At 38.9% G+C, this 26,798-nt stretch overlaps 1 protein-coding gene across 4 annotated transcripts in view; it reads left to right on the forward strand.

Annotated features, from left to right (window-relative positions):
• Positions 1-26,798, forward strand: part of PLD5 (phospholipase D family member 5) — a 189,966-nt gene that overhangs the window by 109,572 nt on the left and 53,596 nt on the right. For all 4 annotated transcript variants that reach the window (XM_013943859.2, XM_013943860.2, XM_013943863.2 and 1 more), the window contains 2 exons: positions 781-949; positions 9,097-9,211. In XM_013943859.2, the coding sequence (XP_013799313.1) occupies positions 781-949; positions 9,097-9,211 (284 nt within the window). The remainder of the gene's footprint in view (positions 1-780; positions 950-9,096; positions 9,212-26,798) is intronic.

Genomic DNA, 26,798 nt, shown 5'->3' on the forward strand with positions numbered 1-26,798 from the left:
GAATGAACCACATGTTTTCTCTGAAATAGAGGGGCATATTTTGAACTGTCAGTTTACTGCCACGATCACTTACCTGCTTGGAGGCATGTGAATGTGTGTTATTTAGATGTTTTGAATAATATAGAAAATAAGATTAAGGAGCCTTCCAAAAAGAACAGGAGATTAAAAAAAAAAAAAGCATAATCCTCCTCCTTTTCTTTACTGCTGGATCCCACTCTGAGCCTTATGCAAGTAAACAGAAGCAGAGAAATTAAGTACCTTACAGCACTTGGAAATGGAGAATTCATATGTAGAGACTGCAACGTAATGAAATGTCAGCTGAACAGACAAGCCTAAGAGAGTGGCAGGGAGTACGCGTTCTGCCATGCTGCATGTGAGGTAGCTTAGAGGAAAAAAAGAGGAAAGAAATGCAAGGATGAGGGTGGCAAAAAAGAAGAGACTGTTTCACTTCCTCCCATTCTCACCTTAAGGACTGACCCCCACTTCCTGTGTTATTAGAAGTAAGCTTTTCTGTTTAAGCTAATGTTACAGAGCTCCAAAAGTTTCATTTGTTTTGCTGCATTTGTAGCAGTTCATTTCCACATTTTACTGTTTTGGAAAGTGCAGAGCATGACAACTGGCGACTTCAGAGTGAGCTGCAGGGTGACCAAATGTTGAGAGGCTCTGGGAGCAGATTTTGAACCACAGGCCCAAAAGCTAACACTCTTTACAATTTGGGACTTTTTCCTGAAGAAAAGTGCTGCTGTTAAGTGTTTTTTTTTTTTTCTTATCTATTCTCAGGGTTGCTCTTGTGGAAAATATTCCTGAAGGGATCAACTATTCAGACAGTGCACCATCTCATTTGTCTCTTTTCCAAGGCTGGATGAATTTGCTTAATATGGCTGAAAAGTCTGTTGACATAGTATCTTCCCAGTGGGATCTCAATCACAGTCATCCATCAGCATGCCAGGTATGTTCTAGCCTAACAAAACGGGGGGAGTTTAACAATCTGTTTCTTTTGTTTCACTGTGAATTTTATAGAGCTATAGCCCTTTTCTGTAGCAGACCTGTTTGTCTGGGTAGTCTAAAAAAGCATTATCTTATGAGGCTTTTCCTGCTAATACAATAGTTCTCCAAGTCATGGCATGCTGGGCTAGGGAACACATCCAACACACATCCATATCGCTTTCATCTTATCAAAGGGTGCTTTGTGTAATCCTAGGAAACTTGCAAAATTGTTTCTGTACTAACATATCCACAACTTTGGAATATCCATAAATCTAAATACGTATTTTCTAGTTTGTGCAACCAGTCAGGTAAAAGAGCAAGCATGTGGATTAATCCTGCACTCAGATAGATGGATAGAATTGCGCTTACAAAGAATAATATAATGCCAGATGATTTCTCGTACCTTTTGAAAGTGAACCTTGGGGTGACTCAAGACTTCTACAGTTAAGTGCAATAGGAAAAATTTGAAAATTTTCACAAATGAGCTAGGAATTCATTACAATAATGCTGTGGCAACTAGTGCTTTATTCTTGAGAGCAGTCCTGTTAGAAATGTGGTAAGGGCAGGTTTTTGACTTAGTATCACCCTGTCAGACTAAGGTATTGCAGAACAGACAGGCTGAGAGTATCTCTTCCTTTCCACTACATGGGTTCTCGGCTGGAAAAAAGGCAGCTTAGCCAGCGTGAAATGGGTTAAAAAGGTAGCTAGGTAACTGCAAGGAATCTGCTATACTATGCTGTGCCACAAACTGTTCACTTTCCTCTCTATTCCTGTTGATGCTGTGCAGTAAAAATGCCTTTTGCTAGATGATAGGCAATGGCTGGTATTCTGAGCAACCAAAGATAGTACTTCAGATGGCCCGTATTTTCAATCATGAATGGGATTCTACTTTTTCCGAAAGAGACTGTAGCCTAGTTAAGGGGCATACATGCACTTTTCTTCAGAATAAGTCTGCCGCCTTAAAATGTCCATTTAAATGAGTGAAAACCTGAGGTGAGCAGCCAAATGGAAAATGTAGTGCAAACATTTCCTTTTAGAATACTTATAAATATTGGGATACAGTTTTTTAAATAAATTTATTGAGTAGTAAAATATTGAGATTTTTCACAATGTAATTATGTAGCTAAGCTTTATTTACATTCATTGCCTAAGAAATTTCAAATCCATGTACTGTCATACAAGCAGATGAATTCAAAGAAATAGTGTTTTAGATGTTCCCAAGATGTGCATGAGTTAGTATGTGCATGAATCTTTTAAAAAGTTTTCATCAGAAAAAATTCAACATGTCATTTGCTTCAAAACCAGCAGAGCCTAACAAATCCCAAACAGAGAACAAAAATAGCAAACTGGAAATTGGGATTTCAGTAGTTAAGCATCAAAGCCATTCACTGTACCACATTCTCATGCAAAGTAAAAACTATAGGACATTGTTGAATGAATGTCAGAGCAGGGAAAGGAAGAAGAAAAATGTAAGAGGATTTGCTTCTTCATCCTCAAATGTGAAGTTTAAGACAGACAAATGAAACGTATTTTTCATAATATTCTACTCTGGTTATTTCTGCCTGTTGGTAGTTTTACAAAAGTGAGTAATTCTGTTAGAGGTCATTAATGTGCTAGTCTTTTCTTAATTATACAGCAGTGTGTCTGAGCAGCTGATAGATCTTTCTATCAAGCTTGTCTATTCATCCTAAAAAAACTATACTGTTAATGGGCCAGTCTAATCACCAAAGAAATTGTCAAAGAGGCTGCGTTTCTTAGAAATCCGTGCCCCAGAGAATGTTTACATAGATTAATGTAAGAACGAGAGAGGAGAAAACTTCCATAGTTGCATCGTTTTTCTGTTTCCATCTTCAGAAATCAAACTTTCCTAGTAAAATGGAAGATAAATTTGCCCATAAATAGCAAAAATATTATGGAAGAGGAGAGGGAGAGATGCAGAAATTTAGGTACTGTGATGCATAATGAGTAAGTTCTTTTTGCCCCTTGAATGATGCTTGTTTTATCAGAAACAGAGGAGATAACAATTTTCCATTTGGACCAACATCTTGCTGTATAACTAGGAATGTCCGTTTCATGAATAGTGAAGGCAAACTTCTTGACAAGAACACTTTAACAGACATGGATTTTTGAAGGAGAATAGCTGAGTAGGTTAGACTGCTTTTTCTTAATTTGTTGTAAGGTTTAATTATGTTTTTCATGTGTGTGTATATATATGTGTATACACGTATATATGCATATGCATACAATACATATATATGTGAGCTATATAATATTACTTTTATATGTGTGTGTGTGTATGTATCTTTTTTTCTGTGTGTGTATATAAACTTCTGCAAGTTGCTGCTGGATTTTTCTTAGTTTTTGTTTGTGGCAAGATTATCTAGCCTCCTTGACAAATGCCTCTCCATGTGTTGTTGTTATAAATCTAAATAAATAGTAATTTCTGACTGAGCTGTCTGGGCCACAGCTGCTGTGCTCAGGTGTCTGAGTTCATGAGGCTTGCTGAACTGGAGTCTTCAAATGCAAGCACACGCTGCTATCATGTTTCATGCTGGCACAGTCTGCGTGCCTTCCACAGCTTAGGAGGCCAAATGAATGCATATTTGCATGGTGAAATACTGAATAGATTTCTGCACACATGCTTTTCTCATTGAGAAGAAAAACGTGTTTCAGCACCTTTGTGTTGTCAACTCTGTGGTTTTTCAAGATAGCCGGGTAGATGTCTTTGGGTCATACAGCAGGTTTGGAGATGTTTGCAGAATGTGAGTGTGTGAATCCGTCTGGCAATCTGATGTTTGGAGATATCAGAGAATAATGGAAAGAAAATTTTTGAAGATAGCTTGTAATTTATTTGTGGGGAAGGGTGAGGTGAACCTAAGATAATACCAGTTTCATGATTTTTCACAATTGATTTCTTCTAGCTCAACTCATCCTACTCCCTGGATTAATTAGGGAGAATATTGATCCTATGTTTGCCAGTCAAGATATATGATAATTTGGTGACAGCTGGAGTAACTTAAAACCTGTATTCACAAGCGATTGTTGCCTTCATTGTTTAACTTACCTCTTAGAAACTTTTTAGAATAATATTATATAGTTCCAGCAAGCCCTTCCTCACAAATTTCATTTTAAATTTAAGAAGTAAGAATTAATCCCGTTATGGTTTATTGGTATTGCAATGGGCATGGCACAGTTCTCCCTGGATGGGTATTTGGATGACCATAAGATAGTCAGATGGTAGATCTGGCTGCAATTTTTACAGTGATCACACAAAAAGTAGGTGACTCTGACTTTGACTCTACCTACCTGTTGGGCAGCTCCCAAATGACTTGATGGGAGAACTCTCCCGCTCCACCTGAAATGTCTCCTGTGAGTGAGCTGTCCAGTCTTGTAATGCAATCTCTGAAGGTGAGAGTTGTGTGTCACTTTTAGATGTGTGGCACCAAAGGATCTTAGATGATTTGTTTGGGAGAACAAATGTTAGTGCCAGGGTTTAGGTAACCTTCTTTGAAAATTATTTAAAAATGTAAATAAGTACAAGGAAGGCAAGAACATCTTCCAACCTAACAGCTTTCCACAGAAATCAGCTACAATCAGCTACAAAGATGGTAGTTTATACACTTTTCTGTAAGCTCATCCTTACACAAACACCTTTCTTCAAATGGTGGCATTCCCCAGAGGCAGCTGGTACAGAACAAGATGTAGAAAAGAAAAAAAGAGATATTTTTAACAGTAGAAGGCATTTTTTGATCTCTGAAATTCCAAAAATTGACATTCACTCCCTTTTCATTAGGTGGTTAGCTAGAAGAATGTGAGGAGAGCATTTGAGTTTCTCTGTTCTGCATTAAATCGCAAAGCTAAATTTAGGATTTATTGATTTATTTGCTATTGACTTCTGCCAGTATTCTGTGATTTTTGTGGTATTTTAAAGCTGAACCAAAAGACTTGACCGTAGGACAACTTTTTAAAATATTAGTAGAATTATGTAGAATAAAATTAGAAGAAAATTCTGGAAATAAACTACTACTTTCAACAGAAATAAAACTGGTAAGCATTGACTAAACCTTAGGAATCTAAGTTACTGAATGGCCCAATAATTCAATTTTAGAGTACTTCTTCAATAAACAGAGCATTTTTGTGTTCATGCCTCCCCTATTTTATTTTTAGTGAGGAGCGCATCCTGGTAAAGAGCAAGCAAGGGAAATCAGCCAGGCTAGAATCAGTCTGCCCAGTGAGTGTTAAGAAATTGTTTTTGGAGACAGTTTCAGGCCTTTTTGGTAATAACTTTTTTTTTTTTTAATGCACCAGTTTGCTGCAGCATGTACAGTTGGGACTGATGTTTCGGATGTATGGTAATTTAAAGAGAAAGCTACCAGGAGAATGTCAGTTTACTGATTTTATATATCTGCTTTACATCCTACTTTGTTATTTTCAGTAGGTTTTTTGAAACAGCCTTGCGAACAGTGCTGGAGAGTATTTTATCAGGATAGGCAGATTTCTTAGTGGTATCATTTGTTAAAATGCAGATGTGGCATAAGGCAGCATACTGCAATTTCATTGTGCTTGGCCTGCTGCTCCATCTCAGTCTGCACAGGCCGAGTCCATAGAGCTGATTCTGAACGCCGTCACGTAGTGGCACAGCGGTCTGGTCGTGTCTTGCAAAGGCAGTGTGCTCTGAATGACAGCGTGAGGCTTCGTATTCAGCAGACGCATTTCAAACATGCTGACAGCAGTGACAAAACTCTTCAGACCTTCTCCCCAGTCTTTTTTTCCCTTCCATAGAACAAACCGGTAAAATTGCAAGTAAACATGTCAGAAAGTATAGAAACAGAGCCTCAAATTAATATTAATGGAGAAGAAGACAGGGTACTCCAAACAATGAAGGAAGAATTCCTAACGTCTTACTTTACTACCGTGCATACAGATTTTTTAAAAGCAGAAATTATGTATTTTTCGTAGTTGTTTGGAAGTATGGTGAGATCTCAAATGGCTGTTAAGGGCTCATGCAGTTTGAGGTAAGAAAGAGGGAATTCTTTGCAGTTCTGGCACTGGGTGGTGTTTGTTGTATACCTGTGCAAACACATCTTCACAGTGAGTGCCCTCCTGCTCTTAACCAGCTGCAGCTTATGATTCTGTAACCATCACTACTTTTGGATGCTTTAAATGTTTTATCAATTTGAGATTTCACCATTTATGAATGCAAGTAGCATATTTGGGCAAAGAAGGCTATTATATATGCATAGCTTCTGATGTGCTCGATAGGAAAAGATTGTCAGAAAAGATGTCTTGATGGGAACACGAGGCCCCACTCCAAGTGGTCTGTTGACCCATAAGATGGGCCATCGAGTTGGCAGTACGGCCTGTAAGAGACAGCAAGGTGGCCCATCAACAGTGCTGTGCGGGGCACATCAGGGTATACTAAGATAAATATGATCTCATGCAGGTAGGAGTGGCAATAATGTCCAAAAATAATTATTTTGGAGAAAACTGCAGAGAACCATCCCCTGAAACAATTTATTTTATCAGCTTTAGATATTCACTTTCTAAGCATTTCTTTAGTAGATCAGTTAATGCATTAGGGTTTAATTCATATTGATTATTCAAATCATTTTCCATCAAAGTTAGGAATACTTTTTCCATGTTAATTTTTGTGTGCTGCAGCTTTCTATTATGTTTCTACTCAAAACCGGTTTTGACAAATAACCCAAGCAAAACCAGTGTGCCTCTGTTTTTCTTTCTACTTAGGTTCTATGTGTCAATTTAATTTACTTTCTGAGCTGCAGTTTGTACATATATATATAATGGATTATTGCATGCAAGCCTATTAGTCCCTAATTTTCCCTGCTTACGTTTCTGCAAAGATGAAACTAATGCAGCTCAACAGCTGGTGGCCTCTCCAGTAGGGCTCTGGGTGAACAGTTGCCTGAGATCCAGCACCTCAGGAGCCTGTTGTCAGCTCAGAGGCGAAAGAGGAGAGCTGGAGGGTGGATGAAGGGCTGGGTTGGACACGCAGTGGGTGAGCGCGGTGGCTGCGGGTCCCAGGCTCAGCTAGAGCCTAGTGCTGTCGATTGGCAGGAATTGCAAGACGACCCCTTTCAAGGGCGCCCAGAAGGCTCCTCCAGGATTGAGATGGAGCTGCTACATAACCTTGTATGCAGCGTCTGTTCTCTCCACCCCCATTAGCTCATTCTAACATCTGCCCCATTCTTAAAAAAAAAAAAAAGAAAAAAAGTGAGAATTAACAATCCTTTCAGCTTTCTGATTGAACACAAGCTAAATACGCTCTTCTTGACTTACCCAGTGCCTGAGTGAGGGCTTGGGCTGTTGGAGTTATTTAGCTGGTGGATGGGTGGACTTCTGCATGGATACAAGGCAAAGAGGGCAGCCCCCTTAGCGATTGCCTCTTGCTTTTGCTATGGCAGAAGTTTGTTGGCTACGAAGTTCCTGTGAATCCCGGGATGAGCTGGGAGCTATGTTGTGGATTTGAGCCAGCAAGCAGTCATACATATCAGAAGTAAAACATAAACAGTAATTCGGTGTTTCCATTGCAGCCTCCGGCTGCTCTGTAATTCTGAGAAAGCTAGTTTGTAGAAGGCTGGGCATTTTTATTTTGCCACATATATTTGAATAGTGGGAAGTGAATCTTAAAAAAGGGGTCTGTCCTGCATACAAGGGAAGAGCTACTTTCTGCACCTGCGGTCGCTGTGCAGCACGAAGGGGGTTGTCGGGGCAGAGGGCAGCCGGGGGCAGCTTTCCAGGGGCTGCCGCTCCGGGGTGAGGTGCGGGGGCTGCTGCTGCCGGGGGGCTTGCTAGCCCGTGCTGCATAAGCACCTCTTTGGGTTAGAACTATATTTAAGCTTCGGAAAGAAACACTGAAAGCAGGAGTTTACGTGTGCCTTAGAGTCAAATTACACGATCCCACACTGCTTTTGCGTTGGCCGTTTCCCTAGCAGAAGAAGAAAGAGCCTTTCAAGGTTTTTACTGTAACAGTTTGTACAGGGAACTGTCTACCATGGTTTTGTGGAAAATTTTATTTTCTACCTGCTCACATTTTAAAGTTTATGCATCTGTTGCTTTTTTGTTTGTTTTTGGCTTTACATGCTAGGTTTTACCTTGAAGCCAGCATTATATTGAATCAAAAGGATGGTGTGTATACAGGGCAGAGCCTTCGTCAGCTCATTAAAGCCAAAGGTTTTGTATATTCTACTGCTAACGGTAACTGGTGTCTGCTGTAGTAAGCAAGAACAGCAGTAGGGAAACAATCTCCAGCTCTGTAGCTGTAGTAACACAACATGGCAGTAGTACACTGGGTATTTTATACTTGACATCATGTAGTTAGACGCTTCTAGTTAAATATTTTTATTTGACTTAAAATGCTACATTGAATCTAAAAAGTCAAAATCTACTATGCAATCAGACGGCCTATTTCTTTTCTTTGTTTCCTGGATATGGAAAAATAAGACCTAATTTTAAATTGTTCTTCATATGAAACAAATGCCTTAATTGATTTGTGATTTAACATGTTTCTTGTTCAGTATGAGAGTCCCTTTCCTGTTGCGTGTTAGCATTAGGTCTTAAATCATAAAGTTATAACAGTGTAGAAAGAAAAAGCATATGACATACATGTAGATTATTATTTTCCTTCCTGGTATAACTTTCTATCAGACAGCATCAGAAAGATGAGCATGTGCCCACTTGAAAAGTTTTTGCACTATAGTTAGAACACTTGCAAAAAAACCCACTCAATACAAAATAAGGGCAACAAAGTCTTTTTCCTTATGCTTTTTGTCCTGATTAAAAAAATATATTTATTTAAAAGAAAGTTAGTGTGAAAATATGTTTATGCAGCATAACAAAGTGCACACTTCATTCTCTCTGTCACCCGTCATGAATGGTATTGCACAGTCTGGGAAAGTCTGGCCTTTCTTTCTCTAAAAAATGTCATTTGTTTGAGTTGCTGACCTTTAGGGTAGATTTCATCACATTTAGGAACATACTTAGCTGGTGCAATATATGTCTCTGTTTTAACATGCTTCTTTAGTTTGTTGATATGCTGTTTGAACAGTTCTGTGTCTTACAAACTCTGCTTTCCTTTAATGTTCTTCCCAGGGCCAACGTCTTTTTGAAAAATTGCTAGAACTGGCATCCCGAAATATTGAGATAAAATTAGTGAGTGATATACTGCCCGTGGAATCAAAGGTATTAAACGACTTGAAAACAAAGGGTAAGACCAAGGTCTTTACATTGTTATGCCATTGACTGCTATATTACCTTCCTCTTGCTTAAAATGCAGACTCGGGTGATGTGTAAAACACAAACTATTGGTTTAGTAGTGCTGCCATATAATTCTTCAGCTTTCTTTGGCTCAGAATTTCCAAACCATCCGAAACACTCTGTCACGGTAGCTGGAGTAGATGCTGGCAGCTTATGAGTGGCAAAAAGGTGGTGCAGTGATTTGATGTTTAAACCCATTAGAGCCATGCTAATGGTAGGTAATATAACCTAAGAGACTGCTATTATGCCCTCTGACAAGACAGTTTCCTCTTTTGAGGAATTGCAGAATAAAATAATAAAGCAATGTGTCAATGGTACTGATGATGAAGCACTGGAAAAACTGACTCTGTTCTCAGTGCTATGTGTATTTCTCAGGTTCTTGCCGATGTCTGTGCTTTCCTAACCCTTGTTTTGAAGTTTAAAATCCCTAACCAAAGAGAGGTTACACACTGACTCTACATGACTAAACTGGCTTTACATAAAGATGTTTCAAAAACAACAAAGAGAATTCAAGAACTGTTAAAAGAAATTAGAATCTCTTAAAAGTTTTAATAATCTTACACTTCTTCTGAATAATGATAATACATTATCTATATAATCTGATAAAAGTATGATTTTAAGAGTAGGATGCATTTTTAAATGGCACAAAGAACCTGTAGCTTTTGATGGCATTCATGTCTGACATGCATTAATCTAGTTTATGGATCACAACTGGAACTCGAAAAAATTAATGAAGCAAAGCAGTTGCTTTAGCAATCAATGTGTAACAGTACCCTAATATGGCATGTCTGTTCATGGTAAGGAATAAAGAACACCTTTTTCCAACAAAAAAATCTTTATTTAATTAAATTCCTTATACTTTGCTGACTAGGTAAGTAAAGAAAATTGTTAATGGAGGTCCTGGTCCCTTAAACAGATCATCTTTTGATCAAGGCTGACATGTTATTACAATGTAATAGCTACTGAGTCTTGTCACTTCACGATGCTGCCTGTTCCAGGACTTTAATTATTTCTATTACATATCCAAAAGTGATACTGGTTCTTTCATAACCAGTGACATCAGCTTTGTAAAACATCTATAAAATAAAGAGTTATCTTCTGGTGTGTTGAAAAAGAAATGTATTTTTTATTATCAATGTCAACGAAGCTGTCTTTGAGAGAGTGGTTCCTTTTCCCAATTCACAGAATTGTGATTCTAATGTCCTAAATTCCCCCCAGTCAGACAAGTTTAGAGGTAGGGTCTGTACATTTATATTCACATACCTGGCAATAGATATTTTTGTCTGTCATTTATCGAGAACATCCAATATGAGAAAGTACATGCTTCCAAAAAAGATGAGTAAAAATCCATAGCTAGAAAAGGGAACTCTATTTGCCATTAATGCTTCCATCAGTTTCTGTTGGAATTAATCAGACCTGGGAGCTTTTTTTAACTAATAAACAAAATGCAAGGCTTTTAGAATTTTGTTAGCTTCAGTTTTCCTTATGTCTTGTTCAGATTACTGAAAAAGGAAATTTTAGAGTATTCAAATGAAGAGATCAATATATTTAAGTGCTCTGAGCTATGAAGAATTCCAGAATGTCACTTTTGCCTAGTAATTTTGAGAGTTTTGCCTCCATCCTCTTTGATCTTTGTAACTGTAGGTATCATTGTGTACTGTTGTCCTTTTTCAAAGATTAATATTAAAACCTCTTGGATTTCTCATCATGAAGGGTTTTTTCCTCATTCTGTGTTTTGGTTTGTTTATTTTTATAAGTTTTGGTATTTTTGTTAGAATGTCTTGATTATGATGTGGCTGATTTTCAGCTCTGTTGAAAGTCTTTCGCCTGCATTAGGGTTTGTTTGTTGTTTTTTTATCTCCAGGAAAGCTAGGTAAATATTTACTTCTGCATTTCTGAAAAGAGATAAGTTAGTTTTAACATGCTGTTTTCAATTAGAATATCAGATATAGTCGTCTTAGTTTTATGCTGAAATGAGTGGACCTTTTATAAATAGCTAATTCATGGTTTGTCTTACACTGTATGTCCTGCTTATGTCAAATAGAAGTGAACCTGGTATGCTAGCTAAAAGAAAAAACCACACACACAACCTACCTCAATTTCCATTAGCTCAATAATAATAAAAATGCAGTAAAGGGAAAATATATCTGTATTAGATTTTTTTCCATGTCTCCTGGAAAAAAAGTTATTGTTACCTACTACTGTTGTCTTAGCTGATGACAGACATTTCAATATCCTTTGCTGTGCTACCCAGCAAGAACTGTCTACTAAAATTATTAGTCTCTTTTCTTGTGAGGCTCCGGCCAGCTGCAGCCTTAGAAATCATTTAGAATTGGTTCTTGAAACAGAACTGTGCATCTTCTTTTGGACCTCTATATTCAAAATGATAACTAATATGTATTTTTTTTCCTGAAACTGGCCAGATGCCTCTGAAGAAGTATGCTACATATGCCTTTTTAATAAGAAATGTTCCTTTTGTGGAAAAGAAAGCAGTAAATACATCACTAGCTCAGCCAAGCTTTGAAGCTTGCTCAAGTTGGAGAACCAGAACATGTTTCATTAAATGGACCCAAACTCCCATTTGTGGTGTCGGCCTGAATTAGGCAGACAAGGGTCCAAGCATTACTCTGTGGTTCACCAGCTAATAAACTGAGCTGACTGCTCCTAAGCAGCATTTATTCTTGGAGCCTGAGCCACAGGCAGTAGTGTGGAGAGAAAGCACATAGCTCATGAGGCTCTGGGAGTTTCTTGCACTCTTGAGTCTGTGTTCACCTTGCTGGGTAAGCGTAGCCCAGCCTCTTCCTTCCAAGGTAGATGATTTGCAAGAGCCAGACTGTCTCCAGGTAAGGGGCTGTCCTAGCAAACTCAAGAGATGGTAGCTCGTGCATGGAGGAGGGGGAAGAGCCTTGCTTTCCTTGTCACCGGACTGCGTGATCAGTGCTCTTGTGCTGTGCTCGCATGCCGTGCGGACTGGTTTCTGGGGTCAGGATGAAGCATAATTCAGGTATCAGCCCCAGGATGTATGTATTGATGTGCTCCCTGGGACCTTCTGAGGCTGCTGCAGCCAAGGCTTCCCACACCTCTCCTGCAGCTCCACAACCCACGGGTATCTGTCTCATTCTGCATCTTCAGGTGATGCATCTTCCCCATTTAAGTAGCCCAGGTAAAAGTCTCAGTCCAGACACTGTGGCATGGGCTATATGTGGTTGCTTGAAGCAGTAACTAAACTTGGTCATCCGTAGGGTCTAAGCCAGTGTTTTTGTGTACTAGGAACCATGATACATAACAGCACAGCTACATCTCAGCACAGATGTTGAAGAGTACTTCTGCCAGCCAGATTATACTAGCACATATTTCATTTTTCTAGACGGACATGCCTGGAGCCCCCTTGCCTCTTCTCCCCAATTCTGAACTACTATAGAAAGCAGCTTTCGTAAAACTTTTCCAACCCAGGGTGTATCCTAGAGTCCTCCCTACACATCCTTCCTGCCCCCCAGTGCTCTCCACTATTTAGCAGGAGAAGAAAGTTGAAATCTGGTTTCAGATTTGAGCTGATGGGGTAAGATAAAGCACAATTTATATGGACAGGAGAGCAGAAGTGAACTGATGGAGACTGAAATAAAATGGATAATTAAATTACAGATGCAATGTTAGTACAAATATTTGAGCTAGCTGTGAACCTGCAGGTTGCTCAGGCACTCTTTAAGAGTGTTTTGTCATGTCTTTGCTATCCTGACTTACTTGAGCTAGCTGTGAAGCAGGGTAGCTTGATTACTGAAGAAGTCTAGTGGCTGCAGCATGGAACATGGCTTGATTTATTGTTCTAAGACACAGCACACCGAGTGCTGTGGTGATGACGGGAGCCTCTGGGTGCTGTGATACTGTACATTTGCTAATAATTGTTGTGCTGTGGAATATTATTTAGTTGCAAAACTAAGCATTCTGAAATCAGGAAATAATAGCCCCAAAATGTGTATTTATGACCCAGTCTTTAATTACATTATCAGATGCTATATTTTGCATAGAATAGCTGACTGCTACTTGCTGTAACCTTACTACATTAGTTAATTGCAAGTTTTCTTTCCATTGTATTGAATGAGAATATAATCAAACATTTAATGCCTAAGGCAGATGGTGCTCATTCAGGGGATATTATTTCTGTGGATAATGGGTACTATCTTTTCTTATCTTCATATTTAATGTATGTCTCCAGGCTTTTTTTACTGCACATCTGCCAGATCCTGCGCTGAATGCAGAATGATTAATTTCCTCATACGCTTTTCTATGATGCTTCTCACTGTGGTATCTGAGTGCTCTGTAAATACAGTATTAATGAATTTCTCTTTACAGCATCACTGTTAGGTGAGGTGGGTTGCTGTTTCTGTCTCTCAGGGACAACTAGCAATTATTAATTCTAGCACAGGCATCAGAAACCACATTGGAGCATTTGTTTTACTACTGTATATTTGTAAGTAAAAAAATAACCACATGTGTGTTCCCCATCTAATGTCAAAGTTATTACTAAATGAGCTGTAAACTGTGATGCTGTTTCAGTAAGACCTTTTGTAATATCCAGTCCTGGGGTGAAGTCTTGCTTCTTTTTAGGTGGTGTTAAAGCTGTATTTCACTTTTTTTCACATATGTGTGCACATACTGTGCATACCTGTATATGTCTGTCTTGTGAAAGGTAGGTCTGTAGGCAGAATTTGACTTGCTAGGTAAACAAACATCATCTTTATTATTCTTGTGCTGTGACAGTAGCTTATTAATGCTTGTTTTCAAGGTTATTGTTGAACCAAGCTGTGGTTCACACTACTAGAGTGAAACATTTCTTGTAATCCTCCCACTTCTTGCACATAATTATGCACCAGTCTTTGTTCCACACTAACATTTGAATAGTATTGTCTCCAGTTAGCAGGTTGTTGTATCATTTCTTACGTGTACAGAATCTAAATTCTGTGCTAATTATGATCTTATTTTAGGCAACAGTGAGTGTTAATGCTCTTTAAGACATGCCAGTGGATTTCCTTTCTTCAATTTGCATTGCTTCATTCCCTTTCTGTTTGCTTTTTTCCTTACGCTCCCTTTTCATGAATCATTTTTCACGTATTTGCAAGGAGTGTTTTTGTTTTGTTGGTTCTGGCTGAGGCAGATACGAAAAGAGGAGTCTGTCCATGTCACAAATGTGAATAAAAAAAAATCAACTACCTCAACATGCATCTACTAGCTGTTGAATATTACTGATGAAACTGAAGAATAATATGTTGTCTCTGTGCTAAGGCAGGATCTAATTGTTAGATCACATGTGCAACTGTTACTCATCTGAGCAATTCAGCTGCACTCATGCACACTTGCCCAGGATTACATTTTATCTTAAATAGATAAAACCATGACAGAAAAACTGAAAAGTTGTAATATTGAGGGGAGACAAAGAAATGAAAAGAAAGTCGAGCTCTGTGAGCTTTTGGGGCTTTTATTTATGCACTTTGCATTGCAAATGCTAACAGATACTATTCCATGACAAATTAAATCAGTCTATGTCTGGGCAGCTGCCTGATCCCAGCCTCCTCCCTGCCCTCCACCATACGTTGTCCCTGCCTTCTCCCTTGCACGAGTGATCATGTGGTGAGACCCTGCAGGGGGCTGATTTGGCTACAGGCTGCTTTTTTTGGCTGGGTTAACTGTCGTTTGCATTAGATCTCTGCATTACTCAGTGTATGAACTCACAACCATAAATGCTGGGTGCAACATAAAGATAGGAAATATGTAGCTGGGGTTGGCAAGGGAAACAGGAGCATTGCAATCTCATTTATATTGATTTAAGTTGCCATGGCACCAGCATGCTTAACAGTTCACGTAATGCCCAGGGATTTTTGGTGTATTTGTTTTTTTTCTTTGGTTTTAATGAAATTGCTACTTAATGGACAGCAATTGTGACTATGGATTATCAGATGAAATGTGTTTATAAAAGTCCCATATTCCATCTGCTTCTGTTGGCTCGCTTAAGGTGCAGTGGAGTTTTACAAGCTGTCATGCTTGTTCTTACCTGTGGCCACAATCACCTTCCCTACGTCTAGTTGTTTGGGGTGTGGGAAGACTTCATACTTTCAACATATTATAGAATAACTGATAACCTTGTGTTACGTTATAGGGAAAAATAGAGAACATCTGAGAACTATCAGCCCAGTTTCCCAAGGCTGTGATTTAAGCATGTAACATAGGGCCTTTGTGTACTACAAACATGAGGAATGTGGAGTCAATAAGACCTTTTGTAATATCCAGTCCTAGGTAATGTTAAAGCTGTATTTCACTTTTTTCACGTGTGCACATACTGTGCCTATATGTATATGTCTCTCTTGTGAAAGGTAGGTTCAGCCTGCAGGTAGAATTTGGCTCGTTATGTAAACAAACATCTTCTTTATTCTTGTGCTGTGACAGTAGCTTAATAATGCTTGTTTTCAAGGTTACTGTTTTAGCCTTTCCTCAGCTGTTGTTCAATCTAGTAGACTGAAATGTTTCTTGTAATACTCCTACTCCTTGTGCATAATTATGTACCATAATTACAGATGTGGCGTGGGATATGATGCATGGGAAGGGTCTAGACTGGTTTCAAAGCTGGTTTCAGTAGTTCCATGATGATTTGTAAGGAGAACCTGAACTTCTGTATTTATATTTAAGTAAGCCTTTATTCCCTTTTCGTATGAAGATAATGCTGGGGATTGATGTAAAAACACTGCAAAGGCTTAAAGGGAAAAGATTCTCCATTCATGCAATGGGAAGCTGGAATCTGGAAGCTGGGTCTTCAAGAGATTTCTGTATGTCCAAATGGCTAGCTTGTTTACAAAATTGGATACATTGCAAAAAGGGACCCTGTAGTCCATCTCAAGAATCCTTTGAGCAGCCTTCCACTGAGTGATTATGATAAAGAACCAAAATAGTTTGCAATAGAAGAAGATTGGAGAGAATACAGGAGAAAATTGTTCAATTGTTTTATCCATTTGCCAAAAGAAAAAATTGGTGAAGAACCTTTTTTTTTTTCCTGCTCTTCACTATCTCTTCTGGCTAAATGATGAAAGAGCAAAATTTTTTCCCTTCTGTGAAATTCTTGCTTGTGAATATTTCTGATTTTTAAGATACATAAGCTCCCTGATGTGGCTTAAAGAACTTCGACCAAAACAGTTACACTGGCATAACTGAGAGATAGTGCGTTATGGTATGAAGATTGGGATGATGGGAGGGAAGGAAACAAAACTACTTTAAGCTAGTAGCTGGAGTTGCCGCCACAGAGTTTGTTCAATTGAAATCACAATATTGGGCATGGGAGAGGAAGGATTCTTGCAATATATCATGCAGCATTTAATTTCTGTACAGTGACATTTTGATTTGTGGCACAAGAAATCATTTCCAATCTTTTTCAAAGCACTGGGGCAAAGGAGGAAGAAAGGGAAATCCCACATGGGTGGCTGATAACACAATACAAGGTTTATCCAGAACAGTATTGCCATATTGGCAATGATCTGATTATTTCTGCTCATTGTTTTTTCTCATTGTTATGCCTGACTTTGCATGTGTGGAATCAGGACAGTGGAGAGATGTGCACTGAACTCTGAAGTTGCCTTAATTGTATGGTTGCAACTAAATAACTTGTGCAGTACCATTGAAACAATAACATCTGATGGATGCTTCGTAAGAGTGTGAAGAGTGCTCTTGAGAGCTGAAGTTCTGTTGATGGTTATACATAAGGCATCAAACAGAGTTGTAACTCCATTGCTTTCTTGGTCAGTCTTTCCTAGGCCAGATGCTGTAAGAAGGTGGGAGAGGAAGGGTGTTGGAACTGGGATAAGTTCCTGCTCTCTTAAAATTCAGCAGTACCAAAAATAGATTAATTTTTTCACTTGAAAAATGTCCTCCTGAAAGAAGCAAGTAATTAAGATCCGAGCTTCACAGAGTTAAACAAAAGGGGAAAGAGAATGGGGGTGGGAGGAGGAATCTCTTCCTCTATTCCCTTGGAGTTTTCAGATTTTGAGTGTTGACATTTTCTAAAACTCTGCTTTTGCCTTACCTTAAAATATGAGAGTGTTCAAAAGGCATCTAATGAAAATTGCACTGGCAAAGCCTTTGGCATTCTATTTGAAATTCATTTTTATGTTTTGATTTACTGTGAATCAGGCCCTGTTCCTTTTTTATTACTATTTCATATACCTTAGATACCCACAGTAGAGTAGACGCATGCTTTGATTTAAGTTTTATTAGTTGCTGCTGGAGATTGTTTCTTCATATTTTCTCAGCAACTTTCAACTTGTGACAAGCAATCTCAGAGCCAAATCCAAGATGAAAGACCTCATTATGTTTTGCACTTCTTAGGACCTCTGTAATAACTTTGACGGAGTTTTACATAGTGAGAAATACAGAGCAAAATTTCCAAAACTACTTGCATCCTTTCTTAAAAGAAGGAAATTGTTACCAGTTTCACATGGGAGCTTTAAGCGTTCGGGTACCTACCTAACATCCAGGCAGCACTGACACGTAGAAATTCCTGCTTGTTTGTTTTGGGAAACACTTCTCTGTTTACGAACCTAAATTCCCTTGTGCCTTAGTTTATGTTGCTGAACGTGCACACATCCGCTAAAGTTTTGATATCAAGGAAATGTTCAGCATCAGTTTTATGCCTCAATTCCATGAGGACTTATAAGCAATCTTTTCTCACTTGTTTCAGTTAGGGAGCTGGATCCTGTAGTGTAAGGTAGGCCATGTCCAACCTTATAAAACATGGCTGAAAAGAGAGGGTAAGTAGAATTTTTATGCAATGTCTCAGAGATGTGTATAGATGTACAAAATGTCTTTGACATACAGAACATCTGCCTGAGTTGCAGAAGACCTGGGTTCAAATATCCTTCTGTCTGATGGTTTCCAAACTCTTGACTTGGAGGAGAGAAGGCCTACCTTACCAGGCACTGTAGGCCCTGACAGAAATCAAATTGTTTAAACTAGTACTGAAGATCTTAAACCTAGTAAAACAGAGTTTGGAAACTGCTGCTAGAGAGTATTCTGTAGTGGAACTCCCTCGGTGCCTCATATTTGATCTCTTCCAGTTTACAGAAATTCCTCAAATCTCTACCTCTATTCAAGGATGACTCCATAGCAGTCATCTATTCATTTGAGATGGAAGAAACCTGGCTCCAATCTTTGTTCTACTGCTGCTCCTTCTGCTTCCCCCAGACATATTTTGAAAGGAGTGTCTTATCCTTATTTGTAAAATAATCATTTTAAGCTTCTAACTGCAGGACAGTATTTTGAAACTTCAGTGGAGAATGGGTCCCTCTGTGCAATTTGGAATGAAGAACTGAAACTACATATTTGGCATTTCCTACTACCTAGTTTAGAAGTCTTGTAGCTCAAAAAAATAAGCTGCTGATAGTTCAGTTTTTCCTGTAAGTTGTATAGAAAACTGAAGACCTAATTTGGGAATAGAATTTCCACTAGACAAAAAAAAATTCTCAAATTAGGCTCCATAGTGGTCAGATTGCAGTGTGAAACAACTTATTTTCTCTTGTGAGTCTGAAACTCACCGACTTTGAAGAAGATTTCAGTATGGCCTGCCTTACAGAGTTCTCTAGCATTAGAGAATTAGCAGTATAAAACTGTGACATCCATAGCCCACAGAGCAAAACCACCAAAAACCCCACTGTAACTGCAATTCTAATGGCAGACAGGTCCTTGGATTGTACTGCCTTGTTTTGCCAAGAGGGAGATGAGAAAAGTTCATTTAAGCCAAGAACGATTTGTGTCCACAGTAGCCAAATATGCAGGCAATAAATTCTAATTCTAAATTCTACAGCATCTACGTCTGTAGACTTTGTTTGCATACCTCTGCTGGGAGGAGTGACGGTGTTCCCAATGACAGTACCCCCACATTAGTATTGTGTACTTCTTCTTTATGAAATATCAGTCATATGCTTTCCAATATCTGTAGCCATCAATTCAAAGAAATGTAGATATATAATACTACACTTTCCCTTGATGAATTAAGGCTAGATGTACTGTAAGGCACTAGGTGTTTAGCAGAAACAATATCATAATTCTTCTCCTTTGAAATTTGTTTGGAAAAGTCTTGCACAGTAGGTTGATCTGCCTTTTGGTATGTATTTACAGTCTGCAAATTTCTTTGCACTTGAATATGTTACTAATGCATATGTATTCATGGATTTGGCAGGAATGGGCATGCTTCTGTTTTGTAAGCTCCAGGACAGCTACAAAGGTTGGTAATCCAGCCATCCTTTGAACAGCCAAATTGCTTTTGTGTAGTAATAACTAGTCAGGTCCAACATAGTGAGTTCACACCACAGGGAGCATCTCCAAAATCATGCTTGATAGATGACATGCTGGAATGCATTATTTTTGTATGGCAATTGTTGGTTTGAGTCACTGGCACTTTTTATCATGGAAGAACCAATAATGCATGCTGTTCGCAGGAATCAGTTGTTACATTTTTACAACGTAGGGATAGCATGCAGATTCCTACTTATAGTTACTGGAAGAGCTGGCGAGAGCCGCCAGGGCTGTCTGAGCTTGGAAAATATTTGTTGGGTAGCCATACTGATGGAGTACGGGCTAGATAAATGGACAGTGAGGTGGACTGAAAACTGGCTGAACTGCCAGGCTCGGGGGGTTGTGACTAGCAGCACAAAGTCCTGCTGGAGGCCAGTCACTAGTGGTGTTCCCCAGGGGTCAATACTGGGCCCAATATTGTTTAACATCTTCATTAATGACTTGGATGTTGGGGCTGAATGCACCCTCAGCAAGTTTGCAGATGATACAAACTGGGAGGAGCAGCTGATACACCAGTGGTTGTGTTGCCATTCAGAGAGACCTGGACAGGCTGGAGAGATGGGCAGAGGGGGACCTCATGAAGTTCAACAAAGGCAAGTGCAGGGTCCTTCACCTAGGGAGGAATAACCCCATGCACCAGTACAGGTTGGGTGTTGACCTGCTGGAAAGCAGCTCTGCTGAGAAGGACCTGGGAGTGCTGGCAGACACCAAGTTAAGCATGAGGCAGCAATGTGCCCTCACGACAAAGGCAGCCAACATATCCTGTGCTGCATTAGGAAGAGTGTTGCCAGCAGGACTAGGGAGGTGATCCTTCCCCTCTACTCAGCACTGTAGAGGCCACATCTAGAATGCTGGGTCCAGTTCTGGGCTCTTCAGTACAAGAAAGACATGGATTTACTGGAGCGTGTCCAGCGAAGGGCCACAAAGATGATTAAGAGACTGGAGCATCTGTCATATGAGGAAAGGCTGAGAGAGCTGGGACTGTTCAGCCTGGAGGAGAGAAGGCTCAGGGGGATCTGCTCAATGTTTGTAAATGTCTAATAGGAGGATGTAAAGAGGACAGACCCAGACTTTTCCCAGTGGTGCCCACTGACAGGACAAGAGGCAACAGGCACAAGCTGAAACACAGGAAATTGTCTGAACATAAGAAAACACTTCACTGTGAGGGTGGCTGAGTGCTGGAACAGTTTGTCCAGAGAGGTTGCGGAGTCTCCGTCCTTGGAGGTACTCAAAACCTGACTGGACACAGTCCTAGGCAACCTGCTCTGGGTGACCCTGCTTGAGCAGGGTGGTTGGACCAGACAATCTCCAGGGGTCCCTTCAAACTCCAACTGTTCTGTGATTTTGTGCTCCCTTTGCAAAAATGTTCATGCCCTGTGATTTCTCTTGGCTACAAAAACGCTAATGTGGTCTCACACTGAAAAGAGATGAAGGCCAATGGTGTTTTACATGGTGGCCCAAAGAGATCAGGTTAATTTATTGTGAGTGAATTTTGTCTTTTGTCCTTTACATAATCCCAAATGTTTCTTATCCACTTGAAACCTCACTGACTTCCTAGAAATTTGTTTTGGCCAGACACTCCAGTCTTGCTGGTAGGATTTGGATGCTATTGGTAGGATTTTTGCGTGCTATTGCTTGTGAGCGAGCATGCTTCAGCTTTCCCAGTGACAGTGAGTCTGTGGTCTCTCACTTCGTTGAAGTTTTTGACATCATCTAGATTGAAATGCGATTCTGAACCTGGGCAGCTCACAGAAAAGCATAGTCTGAAGTGACATAGCACCAACGCTTGGACCTTCTTCTAAGCTGCATATTTGCTGCTTAGCTCAATAGATTTAATGCTTCTGTTTCAAACCTGCAATTAAAGTATTATGTACTTAGCGTTATACAAGAAGTTTGCAAAAGCATCTAAAAGCATTAAAAAAAATCAAGCTGACACTGCACCATTTAGTTTTCATTTTGGTGAACATTTTGGAAAGGCTACTCATAGGAAAACTTACTGCCTAGAACAAGATTGTGCCGTAAGTAACCATAAAGTAAACTCCTGTGACCAAATTTTGCCATCTTATATGGTATTAGCTACCAAGCTTTAATCTTCGTAACAAGGACTTGTCATATTATGCTATTGCTGATCTTTCTGGTAATCCTGTATCACTTTTTAAATTAATGTTAGGCTTCTACAGCACTTTGGTATTTCATGAATTTTTACATAGCCTAATGGTTGGAAAGTAAATTACATTAAGTTTGTTCTGAAGATATTTCATCTGGAAGTAAAGTTCCCGGAGCGATACTTCCAATTTACTCTCTGTCATTCCGTCTGTCATTTCACACCTTTGCAGAGTGATTGTCTCTGATGCTTATGCTTGGGAGCAAAGTACATTCAGCATCTTTTCCTACCTTCAGACAGAATATTAACTATATATAGTGTGCAAATACCAGTTTTTATATAGTGCAGAAATTCATAATCACTTCAGTGACTCAAAACAAAACGGGTCTCAGCTCTTGATGCTTTTAATTTCAGTAGCCATGTTTGTATGAAGTGATGGGAAAAAAAATCAACACTGTTATAGTACTAAATAATAACTATACTAAGCTAATAATATACTAAGCATAATATCTATACAAAGTCAAGTCAAAAGAACTTTATTAAGGTTGCAATGTCAAGCTTTCAAAAGTAAGAGTTCCTAAGCAAAGGGTTATAGAGCAACTATATTGAGCCATCAGACAAAGGAAGCAGACTAAAGGTCTGTCATCGGTACTGTTGGGGAGTCATCAGAACCACATACATAGGGAAAGAGTATAACAACTAAAACAAGGTGAGGATTAGCAGATTGCGATTTGTAGATTAGGAACTCTCTTATTATGCTATTTAACAGTCCATTGTGGTGTTTGGACTTCTCCATTAATTTTTACAATCGCTTTTGAATTTATCGGTATTTTTGTCATCCAAAATGCATAGCAGTAACATGTTTTGCAACTTCACTATCCATTGTTCCTCAAGATCTTTTTGATTTGCTTTATCATAGTTTCACATTTAGCTTACCTGAGTTTGATTTTTTTTTTTTTTAATTTTGTTCTCTTGGATTGGAATCTACTTATTGAAGGATGCCATTTTATCTCTAATATTCTTCTGTAGCCTGTTCTTTAACTGTACTTCCATCATCTCTTGGGAGAGGGATATTTGGTTTGGAAATCATACACATTTACTCTGAGCTTCTAATAAAGTGTTTTCATGTATTACAAGGAAACCAGCAAAGATGCTTCTTTTTGGCCTTGAAATTCCTTTTAGCATACATCCCTGTGTTATGAAGGTCTTCTATTTGAAGTTAAATATTACCACAGTGGATTTCTGGGATGCAGACATTGTTCCTAGAAGGATATTGAATTTGAATACAGTGTGGTCATCCTTGCAGGGGCTCTTTGATAGTTGCAGTTTGAATCAGTACTCTGCATTACTCAAAATAAATCAAGACTTGCTTCTGAGCTTGTGGGTTCTCTAACTGGTCCGTGAAGCAGTCATTTATGGTATCTAAAAATATATTCTCTGCATCATATTGTGCCATCAAGCTGTCTTGCAGTTATGACGCAGACTTTAGTTGGATATGACATGCTCTTTTTCCCACTGGACCCTATCAAATTTAATGTGCAGGTGTACTTATTCTCCTTTGTAACCATGTGTAAAATATTTTATTTCACTATGATTTTCATTGTAGGGTCTCATCTTTCACTTACTGAACACTGGTCAGGGCTTCATCTGGAGACAGACTTATTTCCTTTTTTTTCTGTGATGCTCAATTTGGAAATGAGACTGCTTCATGAATAGTCAAAAATAAATGTTCATTGTGTTCACATAAGATGGAGGAGTAGCTTTATTCCCATTTTACAGATGAAGAAGTAAGACACAGATAAGTATCAAAACATCCACTTATTTTGATGTCAGTTTGTGACACACACAATCTGTGGTGGGATTTTTTTTGTTTTTGTTGTTGTTGTTGTTGTTTTTTAAGAATATTTATCATTGTGTAGCACTTAACACACATCAGTGTTGTTGTGAACAGAATTAGATCCCAAGGGCTCAAACTAAGTCCTCAGAAAATGAGAAGTGCACCTGGTCTGCCCTCTCTCATTCAGAGAAGCTTTGTGGCACATCCGCTGTGAGATCCAAATATCCTTGGTAATTTTCAGCTGCTTTAAATATGCGACTATCCTTCTTTCTTCTCTCAAATCGTAGTGTTATTTGCTCCATTCCTTCTGTATTTTGTAACACACAAAATACAGCTTCTACAGCAACAGTGTGCTTTATTTCAGGGTCCAGATTCCACCCCACAGCATAATGGTCTCCTGTGCTTCATATGGCCCTGTTGATGTCTAATATTGCTTTCAGTTTGATCTTTCATTGCTTTAATTCAGCAGTTGCCCCCTTGCCTGTGCATTCACTATGCTTCATGTCAGTATTCAGCTGTATTTATCATCAAGCTGTGGCTTGTCGCTTGTGTCCCCCATATATTTTCTCGAAGGCATAAGCAGCAAAGCATTTTTTTTTTTCACATGCTTTTTATTTTTCATTAGTGCACTAAATGGGTTTTTCTGCTTGTGACACTAGGGAGAATCCATTTGTCTCTTTAAAATTTCTCCATTTCAGTGTATGAAGCATCTGTGCATCCAAAACAGATTGATGAAGTCTCCAAAAACGCATCCAACAGGCTGGTCAGAACAATAGTAAATCAACACAAGACTCTTCATGCTACAGCAGAGCTGCAATGTCTGTTCAAAATGCCTTGTTCTTTTAAGAACCTTAGACCCATGGTAAGAAACAAAAGCCCAGCTTCAGTTGTTGTGCAGACTAAGAAAGCAAGAAGATGTTCCCAGAGTCCGAATCTGCAACAACAGTCAGTAATCTTCTTTGTCTACCTTAGATAATTATATCACAGGTTAATACCTGCAGGACTTCTAGCATGTACCAAATAAAATAAGAACCAGACTAGGCACCCCAAATCTGTGAATAACCCTAAAACTTTGAGAAGAATCTTTCTTTGCTTTCCACAGACTTATTTCTAAGGGCTTAGAGAGTTTATCATGCTGCTCATGTAGTTGGAGAATAAAATATGTTCTTCAGGTAAGTGCAGAATGGGGGAGTGAATGAATAACTGAATGAGTATATGTGAAAAATGAAATAGTGAATAAGTGGGCAAGGGCAAGAGTGAAATGATGAACTGAGAAAGAAGTGGGAGAGAGTGAAGGAGAGGAAGAATGAAGTGTGTGGTGGGAGGAAGCAGTGGGGGAAATGAAATAAATGGAAGATCAATAAGAAATTAATCAGATGAAAGAAAGTGAAAGGCAGAAACAGAAAACTAAGTAATTTAGAAAAACACCTGAAAAGAAAAGGCAAGGCTGGTTCTTGGTGGACTTGTGGCAAGGTAGACAAAAGGAGAGAAAAAAAAATAAAAAAATGAAGGCTGACTTGGCAGAATAATAGGACAGGATCAAAGGAAAGAGGCAGGGAAAGATGCTGAGAGAGAAGTGAGAAAAAGTAGCAGGAAATGACTGGGCCAGTGGCAGACCCAGGTTTAGTTCTGGCTGTGCCGCTGCCTTCCTTGTATGGCCGTGGCCAAGTCACCTAGCTCTCTTGTGCTTTTCCAGCCTGCAGATGATAATGTAGAGCTGCTCAGAGGATCCGTTAATGAAAGTGCGGAAAAGATTCAGTATCTATTATGAAGGTATCATAAAAATAAAAAGTGGTGGCTTAGGATAAGTAATAATGACAGGAGGTGGGGGGAAGTGTCGAGAGGAATGAATAGCAGAACATGAGAGTCCCTTGCTTTTGAGACTTCAGTGCCAGCCCCCAAAGCTGGCCTGTGTCAATCTGACACTGAGATTTCTGGTTCAAGGGAAGGAAACTGCCATAACCCAAAGATAGATACATATAGATGGTCTGAGCACTACGTTTCGGGGAGAACTGCGCAAGTGTTGTTATCGCTAATCAACACATTTAGAAATGACTGATGCTAATACTAAAGGTTTTGAAACGCATAAATATCCGAATGCAATCATGTTGATAGGTTAAAAAGAAAGACGAAGTAGTCAGTGCTTTTTTTTTTTGTAGTGAGTTAGCCTTGTTCATTCATAGAAGGTTGTGATTCTAATCCTCATATGCTGAGATGAAAGAATGTCCCTGAATTCTAGGCTGTTTCATCTAGGAAGTACACAAATGAATCTAGTTCTTCATAGTGCTAATCTAAGTAAAGAAAAGAGAGTTTGGGAGGAGGGGGGAACAGTGTGTGAATTTACTACTCTCTCTATTATATTTAAAATAGCTTTCTTTTATAGTAAAAACTTATGCAATTATAATTAGGCAAAGAGAGAAAACCACAATCCAACTTCAGTAATGCTTTTACTGATTGTATAATGGTCTTTCTTGAAGCAGTAATATGCTTTGTCGCCTGAATCAACTAAGTAAGAAAATTAGTTCTCCCAATCTGTGAAACAATCACTTTTATAGCTTCGTCTAGTAAATGAACAGCCTACTCTCCAATAATGGAGGGCAAAAAAGATGTAGAAAATTAAAGTTATGTTATAGACTCTACAGAATCGTCATACTCGCAGAACACATTTATTCTCAGGAAATATTTAGTTTGTTATTTTTCTAGAGAAATGCTGAGTTCTGTTAGGGGGAAACAAATGAACTGATCAGCAGTGCTATCATTCAAAGTGTTATTCAAAAAAGCTATTACTGTTTATATGAAATAGATGAAATAGCTCTTAAAGAAGTAAAAAATTTATTGAAAAATACATCAGTTATGTCTGTGCGAAACATGAGTATTTCTATTGTTTGCTGTATCACACAGGAAAATCTGTTAAAAACTTAAAGACATGAAATGCCTGCTACTTTCAGTAAATCACTATACAGCGAGCAAAAGCTGTTTGGATCTTTAAGTTATGCTGAATTCCTAGGCATATAGACTCAATTTTTTTTTTTTTTTACAAATAGCTAAAATTAGAGTCCTAAACCTTGTCCCAACAAGGGTAGGATTTTCTATAGCAGGTTTTAATAGTACAGAAATCACTGACTTCAAACTCCAAATCCAGGTGGGAAAGCATAGAGTTGAAGTACATCAGCCATCCTGATTTGTTTCATATAATGGACTCTAGTGGTGGCTGCTTGCATTTTGTGGAGTATTTGCTTATCAAGTACATACTGGGTGGCAGTGTTT

The sequence above is a fragment of the Apteryx mantelli genome, chromosome 3 (assembly GCF_036417845.1).
Source record: "Apteryx mantelli isolate bAptMan1 chromosome 3, bAptMan1.hap1, whole genome shotgun sequence".
In the NCBI taxonomy this organism is placed as follows: domain Eukaryota; kingdom Metazoa; phylum Chordata; class Aves; order Apterygiformes; family Apterygidae; genus Apteryx; species Apteryx mantelli.